Source organism: Rhamphochromis sp. 'chilingali' (genome assembly GCF_963969265.1).
Source record: "Rhamphochromis sp. 'chilingali' genome assembly, chromosome: 16".
Classification (NCBI taxonomy): Eukaryota; Metazoa; Chordata; class Actinopteri; order Cichliformes; family Cichlidae; genus Rhamphochromis; species Rhamphochromis sp. 'chilingali'.
Window position 1 is genome coordinate 11634405 of NC_137943.1, and position 17129 is coordinate 11651533.

The following is a 17129-nucleotide window of genomic DNA, read 5'->3' on the forward strand; positions in this document are numbered from 1 at the left end:
TTGCTGAGTAGAAATCCTTGTAGTGTTTTGAAATATACCACTTTTTCCATCAGTTTCCTTGTCAGGAAACAACTTCCTGTTCAGCAGAAATGCCTCTGGTTTCAGTGGTGTGTGTGAGAGCGTTTCAGTAGTGTGTGTGAGAGCGTTTCAGTTGTGTGTGTGAGAGCGTTTCAGTAGTGTGTGTGAGAGCGTTTCAGTAGTGTGTGTGAGAGCTAAAATTTCAGTAGTGTGTGTGAGAGCTAAAATTTCAGTTGTGTGTGTGAGAGCGTTTCAGTAATAATGTCCCTTACGGCACCTCATAGTAATTCCTGATTAGACCCCTTGGATTAAAGATGAAAGTCTACACTTTTATTTAAAATTATATGCCACCTTTGTGACAGTGAACAGATGCAAAACATTTTTTAAAAAAGTGTCATTGTCCAACAGTGTATGTATCTGACTGGATGTAGTTTGTAGACAAGCCACAGCTCCTCGTTTCCATCCTAATAAACCAGCAGGTGGCGCCAAACATCACAGTATATGCTCGGTGAAGTGCAATTTTCATAATATGTCTGTTTTAATATGTCATAAAGAAAAGCTGATGAAGTAAATAAAAGAAAAGAAAAAAAGAAACTAGTTTGTGTTATTGTTTGGAATTTCACTAACTGAGTAAAAACATAGAAAAGGGTGCTGGCAGCGTTTGTCCTGTGATATTTCTGGAGCTTTGTCTTTTAATTGTTTATCTTTTACTGAACTGATGTAGTAATCAAAGCATGTGCGTCTCTGTCAGTAAGAAGAATATGTACCTTCAAATGTACATACATATCTCAGCATTTCATTTAGCCATTGCATTATTGGTCTTCATAGGAACTGATTCCCTCCGTCACTAATTTTTTTTAAAACAAATATAAGCTGACAACAAAGACTAAGTAAGAGCCAGAGATGAGGTTTGATATATACTCTACATTTCCCATGTCTACAATATTCAGTTATGAATTTTAAATGCTGGGATGACTCATTGCTTGAATCATGTTTCTTAAAAATAATGAAAACAAATGCTGCATTGTGTGCTATATAATAAACATTTTATTTTTGTGTTTGTAATAAAATCTGTAGTTACAGACATTTGCTTACATATTACTAATATTCCTGAGTGTTTTAGCTTGAGGCCTGGTGTCTGCATTTAAAGAGCTACACATTACAGAACAGAAGCTTTCAAAAAAAACAGTACCTTGACATGCTTTCACATAATAACAGGGCAAAGTACCAAATGCGAAACGGGAAATGCATCACAGAAGCAGTTCACTGCAGCAGTCGTATTGTTGACAGTAAAATGCCTTAATGGGCAGTCAGAGAAAGCAGCTAGCAGAAACGTGTGACTGTAAGGCACTAATGATTCAACTGGTTAGTCAGATTGAACTATGACACACAAGGTAAAAAGATTATCAAAGTTTAATGATCCTGCTGAGAAAAACGGATCAATGCAGAACCAAATGCAAAAGAATTCAGCCAAGAAAAATAAAAAAAAATATATAAATAAGAATGCAAGTGCTGAGAACTGATTTTAACAAGCTTTTTTGACATGTTAAGTAGAAATACGTGAATAAAAGTAAGAAAATATATGAATTACAGCATCATGTGCATGTGCAAAACAACAACATTAAACCAGAAATGAAAAGGGGAAACTGTACAATACAATAAAAACATTTGCTTAAATGACTGACGAGCTATGCTTATTGCAATAAGTACCACAACCTATGACACAACAAAACAACAATTCCTGGTGTTACTGACAGTCAGTAAAGCTTACTGCATTAAGAAAAATGTAAATATATTCGTACTCTGCCAGCAGATGGCAATCTTAAAATATATATATTATCTTATTTACAGGCAAGCCTTGGCAAACAAACAAATAACAGCGTAAGACTGCAAAAGACCACATTAACGGGCGAAGTCATATCTACAGCTGAAGCACAAGTGTAACAGTGATTCTCAATGTGTACGAAAAGGAGAGCTGTCCTTCAATTCAGACACTGTGTTGAATGATTTGCCAAAAAAGAAATTTTAAATTCACATAAAAAAAAAAAAGTACATTCTGTCGTTAAACATTCACAAAGAACTTACATAAAGTATGTGCATCACGTACAAATACGTAAAGGGCAACACAAATTCCTGGTTGTGTTTAGAAAAAAAATAGAATTTTTGACGGCATGCCGGCTGGTGAAAGAAAAAAGTTGGGGTTTTTTTTGGGGGGGGGGGAGATGAAGGTCTGCAGCACGCTCAGCAGGAGTTCGCCAGGCCTGTAAGGATGTTGCCAGGAGACCTGCGATACTGAGCCTTGGTGTTAGTGACGGCCCCGTGCTTCTGTCGCAGGTGAAGCCTCAGCTGACTCTTGTGTCTGAAGTGGAGGTCACATTTTTCACACTAAAGTAAAGGAGAAATAAAAGCATTATTTAGAATCCCTGTTTATAAATGGACAGCTCAGATCAGCTAGCTCTTTCGAGGATTACCAGTCAGGAATTATAACTATTGACAGGCATATGGATCACCGGCATGATGGGATTACTCTGTTTTTAGCCAGCAGACACGTTGGATAAAGAGGGGAGGGTGATTAGGAAGCTTACATGATAAGGCTTCTCTCCTGTATGAATGCGCATGTGGCTCTTGAGTGTCTGAAGGTGACGGAAGTGCGTTCCGCAGATCTCACAAGGGTACGGTTTCTCCCCCGTGTGAATTAACACATGTGCACGAAGGTGGGCCACCTGCGGGAGAAAATGACTAATGTTAATAATGAGGGTACACTTGAAATTTTTCCTAAAGATGAGAAGGTGTTTTTTTTTTTGGGGGGGGGGGGGGGGGGGGGGGGGGTTCTTCTCCTCACCTGGACGAATCGGGACCCACACGTTTCGCACTTGTATGGCTTTTCTCCAGAGTGGATACGAGTATGAGTCTTGAGATTGGCTGGCCGGTTAAACTGAGCTCCGCAGATGTTGCAGTGGTATGGCTTTGCACCTGGAGGTTAAGGAAAGCAGGTGAATACAACAACTCCCTTCCTTGAGTTCTGAAAATGAGGCAGAGCCTGCAGTGACTCTTACCTGTGTGAACAGTCTTATGGCTGGCCAGGTTGCCCTTGTAGCGGAAGGCAGCCTGGCAGCAGTCACACTTGTATGGCTTGTCGCTGTGGACCTGGGCCATGTGCTCTTTGAGAGAATCTTCGTCTGAGAACTTTGAGTCGCACCCGTTGCAGATGTAACTGTTGTTTTCTGCAAAAAGAAGTAGAAATAAATGAAAATGTGACTAACAATGACACAAAATCAGATCAAAAGGCTTCTTAGAGCTTAAAGACAAGCTAACAGTTTAATATTTGTGCGTTCCTCTTACCACAGCTGGAGGTGGAATAATCCGAGTGTAGCTTGGTGGAGTCATCTTTGCTGTATGAGTCAGGAGACAGGTGGCCTGCTTCCATACACTGAGGGCTGTCGCAGCCACATGTGGAGCATCTGTTGTTGCTGCAATGAGGAAGACGAGCAACATTAGTATGAAGTTACTTTAAGCTCCTTAACGTCATAAAGCGCTGATTTCACATTAGATCTGTCTGTGAGCTGCACTTTTACCTGACACTGCTGCAGCTTGTGCTGTCCACACTCTGAGACCTGGGACTTTCTTCTTGATGGTCACCAGCTCCTTCTTCTGCCTGGGCATCGCTGTGTCCTCCTGCCTCACTGCTCTTGCCAGGGCTTGGTGTAGGGGACATGGCGCCGGTAGCATTAGCGTTGTTTCCTTGAGCCTCCTTTTCATTCCCATCCGAAGTCTGGTTCATAACGATGAACTTGTACTTCTTCCAGTTGCGGGCCTTCATATCTTTGGGGCAGTCTGATTGCCACTTGAGGCTCATGCTTGCATTTCTGCTGCTGCTCGACTCAGTGGGTGAGTTTGGCTGGCAGTCAGATCTAAGGGGGCTCTGGGGGCTGCAAATGACACCTTTGCTAAAGCCTGGGGACGTTCTTACACAGTTGGTTTGTGGGTGCTGAATGCTGTCTTCCTCCATTGGAGGAACAGGTCCTTGAAAGCTGCTGTGAGCTACTGCCGGGCGGATGATACTGGGGAGGTAACCGACATGGGATGGGAGTGAGTGGGAGATAATGGCATTGGACTCATTGTGAGCCATGTTGGTGGTGGGTACTAGTGAGCATCTAATGTTCGGAGAACCTTCTAATTTCTCAGCAGCAATACAGACGTCACCATAGACGTGATAGGAGCCAGACGTGTTGATCCCCCTGAAAACACTGGGCATGTAGCCTCTGGACTCGTGAGGAAGGGGCATGTTTGGTGTACAGTTGTTTACATAGTCGGGCCTTAAAGCAGAGATTTCTTCAGCCAGATGTAATGAGTTCCTCTGTATCTCTTCACTCTGCACGCTCCTGTAAAAACACATTCATCTCTAAGTCAGATCTCTTTAGTTTTTCCCCCAAGACAAGGCATTTTCTTTTATTTATTTTTTAGGTTTTTACCTGGACTTAATGAATCTGTGGCAAGTGTTGGCCACGTGTTCCATCTGGAGGTAGATGGCTGTATTCAGGGTGGTCACGACCACAGTGTCGTTAAGGTTCAGACAGGATGTGTACATGAAATCTAGAAGGATGGAGAAAGCCTTGGGGTCTACTTTGGGGTCTAAGCTGATGGCACTGAGGTTTGCATTCTCAGGATCCATGAACACGGAATAAAAGAAGCCACTGTAAAACAGAAAGAGAGATAGTTTGGTATGAGCTACGAAACCAAATTTCCCAATTCCAACTTATTCACTATAAATAATGACATAGTAGTTACATATATAGTCTTGTGTTGGTGAACTCGAGTCAGATCTTTTGACAGTGTATACCTGCAAGCCACCAGGATGGCCTTGTGAGCTCGGAAAAGCTGTCCGTCCACCTGTATGGACACATCGGTGAGGATGTTCCTGCTGCGCAGGTGGTTGAAGTTGAGCAGGACGTCGCCTGCATGGCGTGTGAACTGAATGCAGTCGTCTGCAGTCGTGGCCATGCTGTCATAACCTGTGCAAAAGTTGTAAAGGGTGTGATCAATATGGAAAACTCTACAACTGACCCACTGTGGGCTGAATGTAGGAAGAAAAAACAAACAAACAAACAAGGTGAAAATACAGTTACACGATTTTATTGGTATGAACGTTTCAATTATTCCACAAATAAAAACCTGGAGTGACAGAAAATTTTAATTGGTTCAAAACATGCTGCTGCTGTTCAGTATGAGCCACGTAGCTTCAAAACAAACTTCAAACCAAAACAGTAACAACGTTAGGACAAAAGGAGGCGCCATTGCAAAGAGAAACGCAAATAAGGGAGGCTCACTAAACCTTTACAGCCCTGCTCTGACAATAATTGAGCCTATATGACGGTGATATTACAGAGTACAACCTCTAATCAGCATTTCAACATATTATGGAAAACAGCCGCACTGCTTCACTGGGTCAATGTCAACACAAGCTTCTGTCAAGTGGCAGCAAATCTTGACCGCGGGAAATAAAGCGCAAACATAAAACAGTAAAACCGGTGACTTAGTGTGTCCGTGTCGCAAGTGTTTAACTCGTCTCGTCTTTCCGCTGCAGCGGCACAGCGTGTGGACAAACACAGCAAACTATCTGCTGGCAGCCCACAGTCCGTGAGCGCGTTTGACGTTGAGCACATTCCGTCCCGGCTGCTCAGATTAGGTTGCCAGCGCGCACAGAGGTTTCCTGTTCCCCGATTTAACTGCAATTCATCTCCTTTAACCCATTAACATTCACTCCCCCTCACCCCACCCAAACAGTTGTTTCTAAACCTTCGCAGTTTCAGACTAAACCGAGGCGGCATGATTTCGTAGGATGTGATTTCAAGGAGTGGCGGCTGAGTAATCTCGCTGCTGTGCGTTAAAGCCGAGCAGGTCAGCGCGAGCCCTGTCAAGTATGGAAATACTACTCAGCTGTCATGTCCGAAGGGCTGTCGCGAAGTTTCGTAATATGTTTTCATTGTGTTTAAACACCGATTGCGGAGTTAGAACTGATGGTTTACGAATCAAAGATCAAAAAAAGTAGTCGGCTCAGTTTGAAGGGCACAATTAAACAAGTGAAAATAGTGTCGACAAAAGAAATACGCAGAGGAAATCTAGATGTTGACTGAACTAGTCCGACCGGTCCTGTTGCGCCACTGTTTCCCGGTTGATATGTAACCTCGATCATGTGAAAGGGTGGTATCAACTAAACAGCTTTTTTAAAATAATAATAAATAATAACACAATAAGACAAACAGGCCTCGTGAGCTGGAATAAACACATAAAAGGAAAGTTTAAGACCGTCTTTACTAACTATCCCATCTGAACAGCTACCACGGCTCACATCGTTTACTTCACTCCTGGCTAACGGAGCCATAAAACCTTCGCAATAATGAAAATAAGTGGCACAGAAATTAAAGGAGAAAGAAAGACATAGAGGCGAGGAAGCCACACGAGCATCTGCTACTTCTCTACACTTCTGAGGGTAATGCTGAGAAAATAGGAAGGGAAAAAAAGTCACCTTGTAAAAGTTTCCTCGAAACTCTGTGCATCACTAGTTCTGAGAATCCAGTTCTGAGAATCCAGTTCTAAGAAACAGAGCGGCTCAATTCTCGGAATTTCAACACAGGGCCGTACCATCCTCCGAGCAGCGGAGGAGCTGCTCTCCGCCGCCGGCGGCCTTTCAGCCGTGGGCCCGCAGCACTGCGGGGAGTAACCGACATTTGATCAATAAACGCCGGGATTAAAACACAGCTGTGGGGTTATTAAAGCCCGTGTCAAAAATCGCAATTTTTAATGTGTTTTTTTTATTTCCCGTCTGACTTCGCATCCCCCGCGAAGTGGATCAGTCCAAGTACAAGGTCAGCTGACCGAGTTATAAATACCGAGGGGAACATGAGCGCCTGCTGTAGCTCTAAAACCCTCCCATACGCCTAAGAAGAGTTTAGATGTCATCTCACACCCAAATAATTCAAACGCTAATAGCGGCTTACTTGTTTGTTTTGTTGTTGTTTTTAACACGTGGGTTTCATTTCACACTCGGCTTGCCCTAAAAATGCCTTTCCATCGCTGGTTAAACTCGATTAAGATCACTTCAAACTGAAGCATTTTCTTTTGATCTAGTAGAAAAGTTCTACTGATTATTTGTTCATGTGTTAGAGATCATAACCAAAACGCGATCTCACATCATACACACATTTTGTGTGAAGAATCGCACAAACACTGCCTACTATAAAGGCCTACTTTAGTGTCACACATGGGCTGTCTAAAGCGATGCATGTGCATGTGTACAGCCCTCAACTCTCCACAAGGCTGAGATACACTCGTCTGTGTTCCAACCACTTCCTGTCTCACCATCAGCAGCTGCATTTTAATCTGGTTTACACTCAGAACACCCCGGGGACTAATCGATGAGTCAACAGATCTTGAACTAATTGATAATTATTGTGCAACAAAGTTCCTGAATAGGTCCTGAACTGTTTTGAAAGTCTGAAGATATTAACGTCACGGTATGAAAATTATGAACAGACTGCGGTAAAGTTTATGGCATGTTCCTAGATGCACATGCACTTCACTAATGGCTCACCCCCGATTAACTCAGTGCAATCTGCAACTCATTATCTGCTTCCTTGTACCAGATATTTGTTATTGTTTTTGTCCTCCTTTAGGTGCGGAGATAGTTTACTTATTAGTGAGAGCTCGGGATTATATGTACACAATAATCTGCTTTCTAACCTGTTCACACCAACAAATATCGCATTTCTCCCCGAGCATTAAACTTCATCTGGGATGTAGGGAGAAGGATATTATATAAATAACATAGTGCATGAACTTTGAGTTGTACTCATTCCTTCTTGAATGAAAACACCATCAACCCTACACAGGTCACAAGTCTGTCACACGATTACAACATAGAGCCAGACAGCCATTCACAATTACTGTCAGTTCAAAATCATCAATTAATCTAACATTCATGTGGGAGGAAGTACAGAGAGAACCCGCACAGGTTCTCTCTCTTGCAACAACAGGATATACATGCAAACTCTGCACAGAGTTTGCATGTATATCATCAGGGGGTCCCTTTGTCCCTCTGTGGGGGGTCACTCCCACTAGGTTTATATCTGGGACTCTCCACCATTTGACCTTAGAACTGAAGAAGCTTCTCGGATGAGAGGTGAAACGTCTTCAAGCAACTTAAAGAAGTCCAGACGCTTTTCTTTGCAAGCTCCTTTGACTACGATGACCTGGATGACTGAGAACCTTCACAGACACACAGAGAGGGAAGGTTAGCTGGTGGATTCAAACAAAGGACCGTCTTACTATTAGGAAATAGTGCTTCCCAGAATGGCCATAATCCACTTTTATTATCCACACCTTCAGTCACTTTTACCGTACGTCCAGTGTCAGCACTGCTCTGTTTGCATAGGTATTAAAACACTTCAGCATAGCTGCCAGCAAATCCAAAGTAAATGGTGCAGAAAACATCATCAAAGCCACATTTTACATGTAGTACATTTTAACTGATTGTTTATTTTCTTTTAATGTCACATATGACCAATCTTATATTGTTAAATGAAAAATGCTTCTAAAACACAACTAACAATGCAAAACAGAAACAATAAATTGTCAGACTGATTTTTTTTTCAGTCTCTCCTCTGCAGTTTAGTGTTTCTAAATTAAAGCTCATCAGGTGGCTATGGCAACAAAGTGCTCTATTTCTAGTTGTTTTCACTGTCGATGTTTTTCCCCCAGTGGTTATCTTTAGGTGCAAGTTTCTGTGGGTTGTTCGTCTTCACATCCTTTGAATGAATGACAGACCAATCTCTGTAGAGTCACTCGCGTTGGCAGGAGAAAAAAAACACACAAAAAAAGACATCGGATTTCCTGGTTCGGTTGTTTACTTGCAGGCAAGAAGAGGTTGCACAGATACGATTAGTCAGCTTATATCAGGTGCAGCGTCCATGTCCACATCTTTCAGAGTTAGTAACAAAAGCTTTCGTTTGTAAATTTGTATCCTCAGAGCCGTGTCCGATCACATCCTTATTAGTATCAGTGTGCTTGTTTTCTGAAACCGCAGAACATATGTAACTGTTCTCAAGGGCTAAGTAGTAATAATTATGACACATAAACTGATATCAGCACGTTATCAGTTGGTTAAGAAACATGTTTCTGATTACATGCATTTGTTGAATGCAGTGGGAAACAATATTCAAACTGACTGCTTTCTCAGGTTCTCCTCAGGGTCCAACTAAAGAATGTCGTGCACGTCATGAACACAACTTCACAGGTTTAGCCAGTCAGCCAGCCTCCGGAACAAAATTGTTGCTGTTCTTCTCTCCTGCTTGACCGGTTAAAGAGGCTGTGCGCTAACAAGCACCCCTCCCCACCCATCTACATGAACTCCACTGACCCAGGGCCTAGACGCAGAAGGATATCAACATGTCTGTCCCCAAACATGATCCAGGTACATGGTTGCCTGCCAGGGATCAAGGGTCACGTCAATAAAATATGACTCTGATTCTGACATGTGGGGCTAGGGGGAAGCATTCACTTCTGTTGAACTAACCACATGCACTTGAATTTGGGCTGTTGCATGCACAAGTGAACAAAGTCTTGCAAGATCAGTGTCTGCAACGCAATGAGCCTTTTTTCTATTGGTGGTTTTTTGGTTTGTAAAAAAAAACAAAACAAAAAAACAAAACCTCAAAATGATCAAATTTGTTGTTAAATTTGTCTACGGTGAAGCAAAGAGGCATAGAAATTCTTGACTGTTAGAAGAACAGCACAAATCTTAATGCTACTTTCCAGCAGCTCTCGAAGTGCGCGCTGCAAACAAACCATGCAACACTGAACACATAAAGTCCAAGCACAGTGACCTTTGAGCTGCTTTCATGCACTCTGCAGAGACTTACTGACAAGTACATATTTAAAGTGCTGGTGGTATGCGTGAAAATGACTGAACTTCAAGAGACCCAGGTGCACTGAGTAAACTGGGCCAAGCTGCTAATAACGTGTTGTCCCGTAAAGATAAGGAGAAGCCAGCAGTTTACAGAACGGGTCATATTTTTCTGGGAGTATCCTGTAAATTTGTACTTTCAGGTAATAAATTGAAAGAGAGTGGCTGATAGTTTCAGGTGAAAATAAACAAGACAGACACCTAAAAAACATTCATCCAACTTTAGAAGGAGGATTAATAATTCAAGTCCTTTTCTTTTTATTTAAATAAAGCAAAAATAAAAACATGAAAGAGCCTGATTTGAGCAGGCAGCACTTTGGCATGCATGTAAGTTTTGAATGATAAAACCACCTGTTGCAGCAGTAAGAAGAAACAAACTTTGTAGACTGACTTGGAATCAGATTGGCAATATTTTGTCCGTTTCTGTCAACTTTTATGAGGAGGTGGTGACAGAATCTTTTAAAAAGTCCCTGCTTAGTTTTGCTTTTATTTTTGTTTTGGTTATTGTAACTGTGCCCAACCTCGTTTCATGTTGGCCAAAGCTGGAGCTTTTTGTCGTTGTTTACAGGTGCACAGATAATTTGAGCATTGAAAGGAATTCAGAGCATTGCTGTTCTATCTCAGTTCACTTGAGCATCGGATCAGTAATGAATTTACAAACAAGGCAACATATGTTACATCACCCAAGTTAATTAACTGTAACCAGTCATTAACATTGAGATCCATTTAGAGGCAACACTGCACAAAGAGTTCCTGAGAGCGACTGCAAACAGGCCAATTTCGCAATGTTCTTCAACACCGGCAAAAGTATAAATCGCGTTATTTGGAACATGTCGTTGGACTCGGGTCATTCGAGGACAGTGAGTCGTGTTCCTCGTGGTCCAACCTCGAATTAAACGCTTGGAGGGGATTCATGAATGGTGGCTTTGTTGAGCTAAGCCAAAAATGCATCCTCAGTTGTAAGTGGTTAAAACGATTGTAAATAAAGATGATGACCTTTCCCCACCTCTGTGCATTAAAGTCATGTGGAAAAATAAGGGCGTCTCATGGGAATTGTTGAAACAGTGCCTGAGTGAAAGGGCACAATGGTGGACACAGGAGAAACTGGCTTTTTTCCATAATTTATTCAATAGAAACATCAACAATGTCAGATTTATCTCTGAGAACAAAAAGTGAAGCACTTCTTTGGAGACAGAATCTAGCGAAATATCTTGTCCACCACTCCTCGTTATTGGCTCGCTGAAATGTTTGGGGGTTTTCTTCCATCTGCTATCTGTTCACAATGTCTCCACATTTCAGTGGCAATTGAATGTGGCTTTGACTGCACTGTTACCTAACCCTCCTCTTGGTGAATTTGCGACTGTTCATTATCATTATCACGTAAGAAGGTCCACGTCATTGCTTATGTTCAACGTGCATTTTTTCTAAGCAGTTATGTTGCATACTACAGAAATAACAGATAAGTTGAATGCAAGCTGGCGAACATCCCAGGTTCAAACCAAGCCCAGACCATAATATACCCACCACCGTGTTTCATAGTTGATATGAGAGCCTTCTCCCGAGAAACTGCCTACTGCCTAGTGACTCATCACTCCAGAAAATGTTACTAAAATCCAAAAAAGCCTGCTCTTAGTCCCTGTTTAATTTTTGGATTTCATAAACACAATGCTGTGTATTGTAAAGCACTTGCTGTGAATAGCATCCCATAAGCAAATTTTGCCTCTTTGCTTGTTACGTTCGTATTCTCGTGTTCATTTTGCTCTAAAGTTTGTAGTTAAAAAAGTTTTCTCGTGACTCGTGGCACGCCTGGCATGCAGGTCAAACTCTTGATATCTGCAGGCAAATGCACTTTGACACCAACGGCTGCAAGAAGTTCTAGAGACTTCTCTTTTGCATCTTTTGCTGTGTGCTTCCCTGTAGTTGCAGACAGCCCTGGTCAAATTTTTAGTTGCATGAAATCTTCCCACACTTCACTCAATTGTCTTCAAAGCGGAAAATTTTTTATAAACAATATGGAGGTTTTTTTAAACCTCTCGTCCAACTCAAAACATCCAAAACTGTTTTACTAAAGGCCCTAAAGACCCTTTAAAAATGCCCTTAAAAACTATATCAAAATTCTAATTTCCTTTGGCATTTCTTTGAGTGTATTTACTTTATGTACGAATACTGTGGACAAGTGTTTGCTTGCTGAACTATGTTTAAAAAGGCCAGGGGCATTTGTTTTGCACATGACTACGGTGTATGCAGAGTACTATCACTTTGAGGACAGCACACACTGCCCAGAGTGATTATCAAGCTGTCCTCTTCTGTCCTTATCTTTGAAATCTTTAATTTATTTTCATTGTTTTGAATTATTTTGTAGCCCTATTCTGAGCAAGCACCGTCTAAATGAAGGTGTTTGTAGTGACACACTGAGTGGAAAACTGCAGACGTTGATCAGTAGCCAGTAGCACTCCACACTGTATATAAATGCCACTTGTTTTGCACATATTCAACTCTGTATATTTTATATATTTTATTATTATTATTATTATTATTATTATTTTATTTTATTTTTTTACTATTTAATTTGTAAAAATGTGTACACACACACACACACACACACACACACACACACACACACACACACACACACACGTAGGAAAATATTTAGTATACACATCCAGAAATGCATACACTATTATATATTGTACATATATTTATTAGTTTCAGGTTGGCCATTCTTGTATTTTGCTCGTTTGTGTTGTTGTGTTTGCACATCTCTGTTGCTTGTGGGGCTCGCACACAAGAATTTCACTCGCATGTGCTGTGCCAGTGTGCCTGCACATGTGATGTGACAATAAAAAAGTGATTTGATTTGATTTGATTTGAATTTATAGTCAGTAAAAGAACAAAGCAGCTTCAATGAAGTCATAGCTGAACACAGTCTACCTTGATATGGAATGCGAGGCAATAAATGCACCGAGTCAATATAAACACAGATTGCAACACTCTGCTTCTCAGTGCCTGTTATCTGTGGAAAAGTACCAGAGTACACGGTGTCAGTGTGGCTGATTCCCCTGTTGTTTTACAGCAAAGCCTCTGGGAGGATGACGGGGGGGAAGGGCTGCACAGAAACAAGAGGTGGTGTATGTGCATTTCAGTGTGTGGCTGTGTGTGTGTGCGCGCACTTGTGAGTGTCCGTGTGTGCGTGGAAGGTTGCGTGTGTGGGAGAGGGAGGGAAGGGTTTTTTTTATGTGAACCTAAGTGCCTCACCGGCAGTTTTGCTTTGAAAACATTGACAATAGGGCGGTTAGGAAAATTTGGATGAGGAAAATGAATGAGGAACGATGTCTTTCACTTAAACAATTAGGCTCCCTCTAGAGACAGGACAAGAGGAGGGGACGTTTATTTAATGGGCAGCTCCCAAAGGTGAAAAATTTGCAGTTATGAAACTTTTTTTTTATTTCCAAAGCTGGGTGATATAACTGCCTGACAATAACATGTAAGATAATTGCTGAGAAAGTAAATACTCAGAGTAGTTTAGCTTTAACCTGAACGCTACTCCAACAGAGGTCGATCATTTTGTTAATAATTTTACCTCCTCACTACGTATGACTTTGGATACTGTAGCTCCGGTGAAAACTAAGGCCTCAAATCAGAAGTACCTGACTCCGTGGTATAATTCTCAAACACATAGCCTAAAGCAGATGACTCATAAGCTGGAGAGGAAATGGCGTGTCACAAATTTAGAGGATCATCATTTAGCCTGGAGAAATAGTTTGTTGCTTTATAAGAAAGCCCTCCGCAAAGCCAGAACATTTTACTATTCATCACTGATTGAAGAAAATAACTTCAGGTTTCTCTTCAGCACTGTAGCCAGGCTGACAAAAGTCTGTTGAGCCAACCATCCCTTTAAAATAAACAAATCAAATTTTAATAATTAGAGAAAAAGTTAACCCTAATCATCTCACATATGTAATATTATCTACAGCTACTTTCAGTACCATTGATATTCATTTAGACTCTTTTTTTCCAATTGATCTTTCTGAGTTAACTTCAATAATTACTTCCTCCAAACCATCAACGTGTCTTTTAGACCCAATCCCTACAAAACTGCTCAAAGAAGTTCTGCCATTAATTAAATCTTCGATCTTAAATATGATCAACCTATCTCTAATAATCGGCTATGTACCACAGGCCTTCAAGCTGGCTGTAGTTAAACCTTTACTCAAAAAGCCTCTCTAGACCCAGCATTAGAGCGATTAGAACATGCTGTAGGTATTACAGGTACTGTGCTGCAGTGGTTTGTATCATATCTATCTAATAGACTCCAATTTGTACATGTAAATGGAGAGTCCTCTTCACACACTGAGGTTAATTATGGAGTTCCACAGGGTTCAGTGCTAGGACCAATTCTGTTTACACTATACATGCTTCCCTTAGGCAGCATCATTAGAAGACAGTATACATTTTCACTGCTATGCAGATGACACCCAGCTCTATCTATCTACAGGGAGTGCAGAATTATTAGGCAAGTTGTATTTTTGAGGAATAATTTTATTATTGAACAACAACCATGTTCTCAATGAACCCAAAAAACTCATTAATATCAAAGCTGAATGTTTTTGGAAGTAGTTTTTAGTTTGTTTTTAGTTTTAGCTATTTTAGGGGGATATCTGTGTGTGCAGGTGACTATTACTGTGCATAATTATTAGGCAACTTAACAAAAAACAAATATATACCCATTTCAATTATTTATTTTTACCAGTGAAACCAATATAACATCTCCAAATTCACAAATATACATTTCTGACATTCAAAAACAAAACAAGAACAAATCAGTGACCAATATAGCCACCTTTCTTTGCAAGGACACTCAAAAGCCTGCCATCCATGGATTCTGTCAGTGTTTTGATCTGTTCACCATCAACATTGCGTGCAGCAGCAACCACAGCCTCCCAGACACTGTTCAGAGAGGTGTACTGTTTTCCCTCCTTGTAAATCTCACATTTGATGATGGACCACAGGTTCTCAATGGGGTTCAGATCAGGTGAACAAGGAGGCCATGTCATTAGTTTTTCTTCTTTTATACCCTTTCTTGCCAGCCACGCTGTGGAGTACTTGGACGCGTGTGATGGAGCATTGTCCTGCATGAAAATCATGTTTTTCTTGAAGGATGCAGACTTCTTCCTGTACCACTGCTTGAAGAAGGTGTCTTCCAGAAACTGGCAGTAGGACTGGGAGTTGAGCTTGACTCCATCCTCAACCCGAAAAGGCCCCACAAGCTCATCTTTGATGATACCAGCCCAAACCAGTACTCCACCTCCACCTTGCTGGCGTCTGAGTCGGACTGGAGCTCTCTGCCCTTTACCAATCCAGCCACGGGCCCATCCATCTGGCCCATCAAGACTCACTCTCATGTCATCAGTCCATAAAACCTTAGAAAAACCAGTCTTGAGATATTTCTTGGCCCAGTCTTGACGTTTCAGCTTGTGTGTCTTGTTCAGTGGTGGTCGTCTTTCAGCCTTTCTTACCTTGGCCATGTCTCTGAGTATTGCACACCTTGTGCTTTTGGGCACTCCAGTGATGTTGCAGCTCTGAAATATGGCCAAACTGGTGGCAAGTGGCATCTTGGCAGCTGCACGCTTGACTTTTCTCAGTTCATGGGCAGTTATTTTGCGCCTTTTCCACACGCTTCTTGCGACCCTGTTGACTATTTTGAATGAAACGCTTGATTGTTCGATGATCACGCTTCAGAAGCTTTGCAATTTTGAGACTGCTGCATCCCTCTGCAAGATATCTCACTATTTTTGACTTTTCTGAGCCTGTCAAGTCCTTCTTTTGACCCATTTTGCCAAAGGAAAGGACGTTGCCTAATAATTATGCACACCTGATATAGGGTGTTGATGTCATTAGACCACACCCCTTCTCATTACAGAGATGCACATCACCTAATATGCTTAATTGGTAGTAGGCTTTCGAGCCTATACAGCTTGGAGTAAGACAACATGCATGAAGAGGATGATGTGGACAAAATACTCATTTGCCTAATAATTCTGCACTCCCTGTATGAAGCCAGATAACACACATCATTTACTTAAACTGCAGGAATGTGTTAAAGACATAAAGACCTGGATGGCCGCTAACTTTCTGCTTCTTAATTCAGATCAAACTGAGGTTATTGTACTCGGCCCTGAAAATCTTAGAAATATGGTATCTAAGCAGATTCTTACTCTGGGTGGCATTACCTTGGCCTCCAGTAACGCTGTGAGGAACCTTGGAGTCATTTTTGACCAGGACATGTCCTTCAATGCACATATTAAACAAATATGTAAGACTGCTTTCTTCCATTTGCGCAACATCTCTAAAGTTAGAAATATCCTGTCTCAGAGTGACGCTGAAAAACTAGTTCATGCATTTATTACTTCCAGCCTGGACTAGTGTAATTCATTATTATCAGGATGTCCTAAAAACTCGCTGAAAAGCCTTCAGCTAATCCAAAATGCTGCAGCAAGAGTCCTGACAGGGACTAGAAAGAGAGAGCATATTTCTCCTGTTTTGGCTTCCATTCATTGGCTTCCTGTTAAATCCAGAATTGAATTCAAAATCCTGCTCCTCACATACAAGGCCTTAAATAATCAGGCCCCATCTTATCATAAGGACCTTGTAGTACCATATCACCCTATTAGAGCACTTCGCTCTCGCTCTGCAGGCCTACTTGTTGTTCCTAGAGTATTTAACAGTAGAATGGGAGGCAGAGCCTTCAGTTTTCAGGCCCCTCTTCTGTGGAACCAGCTTCCAGTTTGGATTCGGGAGACAGACACTATCTCTACTTTTAAGATTAGGCTTAAAACTTTCCTTTTTGCTAAAGCATATAGTTAGGGTTGGACCAGGTGACCCTTAATCCTCCCTTAGTTATGCTGCAATAGATGTAGGCTACTGGGGGATTCCCATGATGCATTGAGTTTCTCCTTTCAGTCACCTTTCTCACTCACTATGTGTTAATAGGCATCTCTGCATTGAATCATATCTGTTATTAACCTCTGTCTCTCTTCCACAGCATGTCTTCATCCTGTTTTTCAACTCTCACCCCAACCAGTCGCAGCAGATGGCCCCGCCCCTCCCTGAGCCTGGTTCTGCCGGAGGTTTCTTCCTATTAAAAGGGAGT

General features: G+C 41.6%; 1 protein-coding gene across 1 annotated transcript; it reads right to left on the minus strand.

Moving 5' to 3' along the window:
- Positions 1-1057: 1057 nt before the first annotated feature.
- bcl6ab (BCL6A transcription repressor b) lies at positions 1058-6607 on the minus strand. The gene is made up of 9 exons (XM_080861273.1): positions 6545-6607; positions 4859-5030; positions 4491-4712; positions 3594-4400; positions 3361-3488; positions 3075-3242; positions 2861-2991; positions 2604-2741; positions 1058-2403 (listed from the first exon to the last, which is right to left on the minus strand). Exons 1-9 carry the CDS (start codon positions 6573-6575, stop codon positions 2260-2262), a joined length of 1941 nt encoding a protein of 646 aa, XP_080717399.1. The 5' UTR covers positions 6576-6607; the 3' UTR covers positions 1058-2259.
- Positions 6608-17129: the final 10522 nt, after the last annotated feature.

Coding starts and splice junctions, on each gene's coding strand:
- bcl6ab (XM_080861273.1), bottom strand. CDS start 6,575: ATGCACAGAGTTTCGAGGAAACTTTTACAAG. Junction 2,992..3,074: donor CCATAAGACTGTTCACACAG/GTAAGAGTCACT, acceptor CTTAACCTCCAG/GTGCAAAGCCATACCACTGC. Junction 2,742..2,860: donor GTGGGTCCCGATTCGTCCAG/GTGAGGAGAAGA, acceptor TTTCTCCCGCAG/GTGGCCCACCTTCGTGCACA.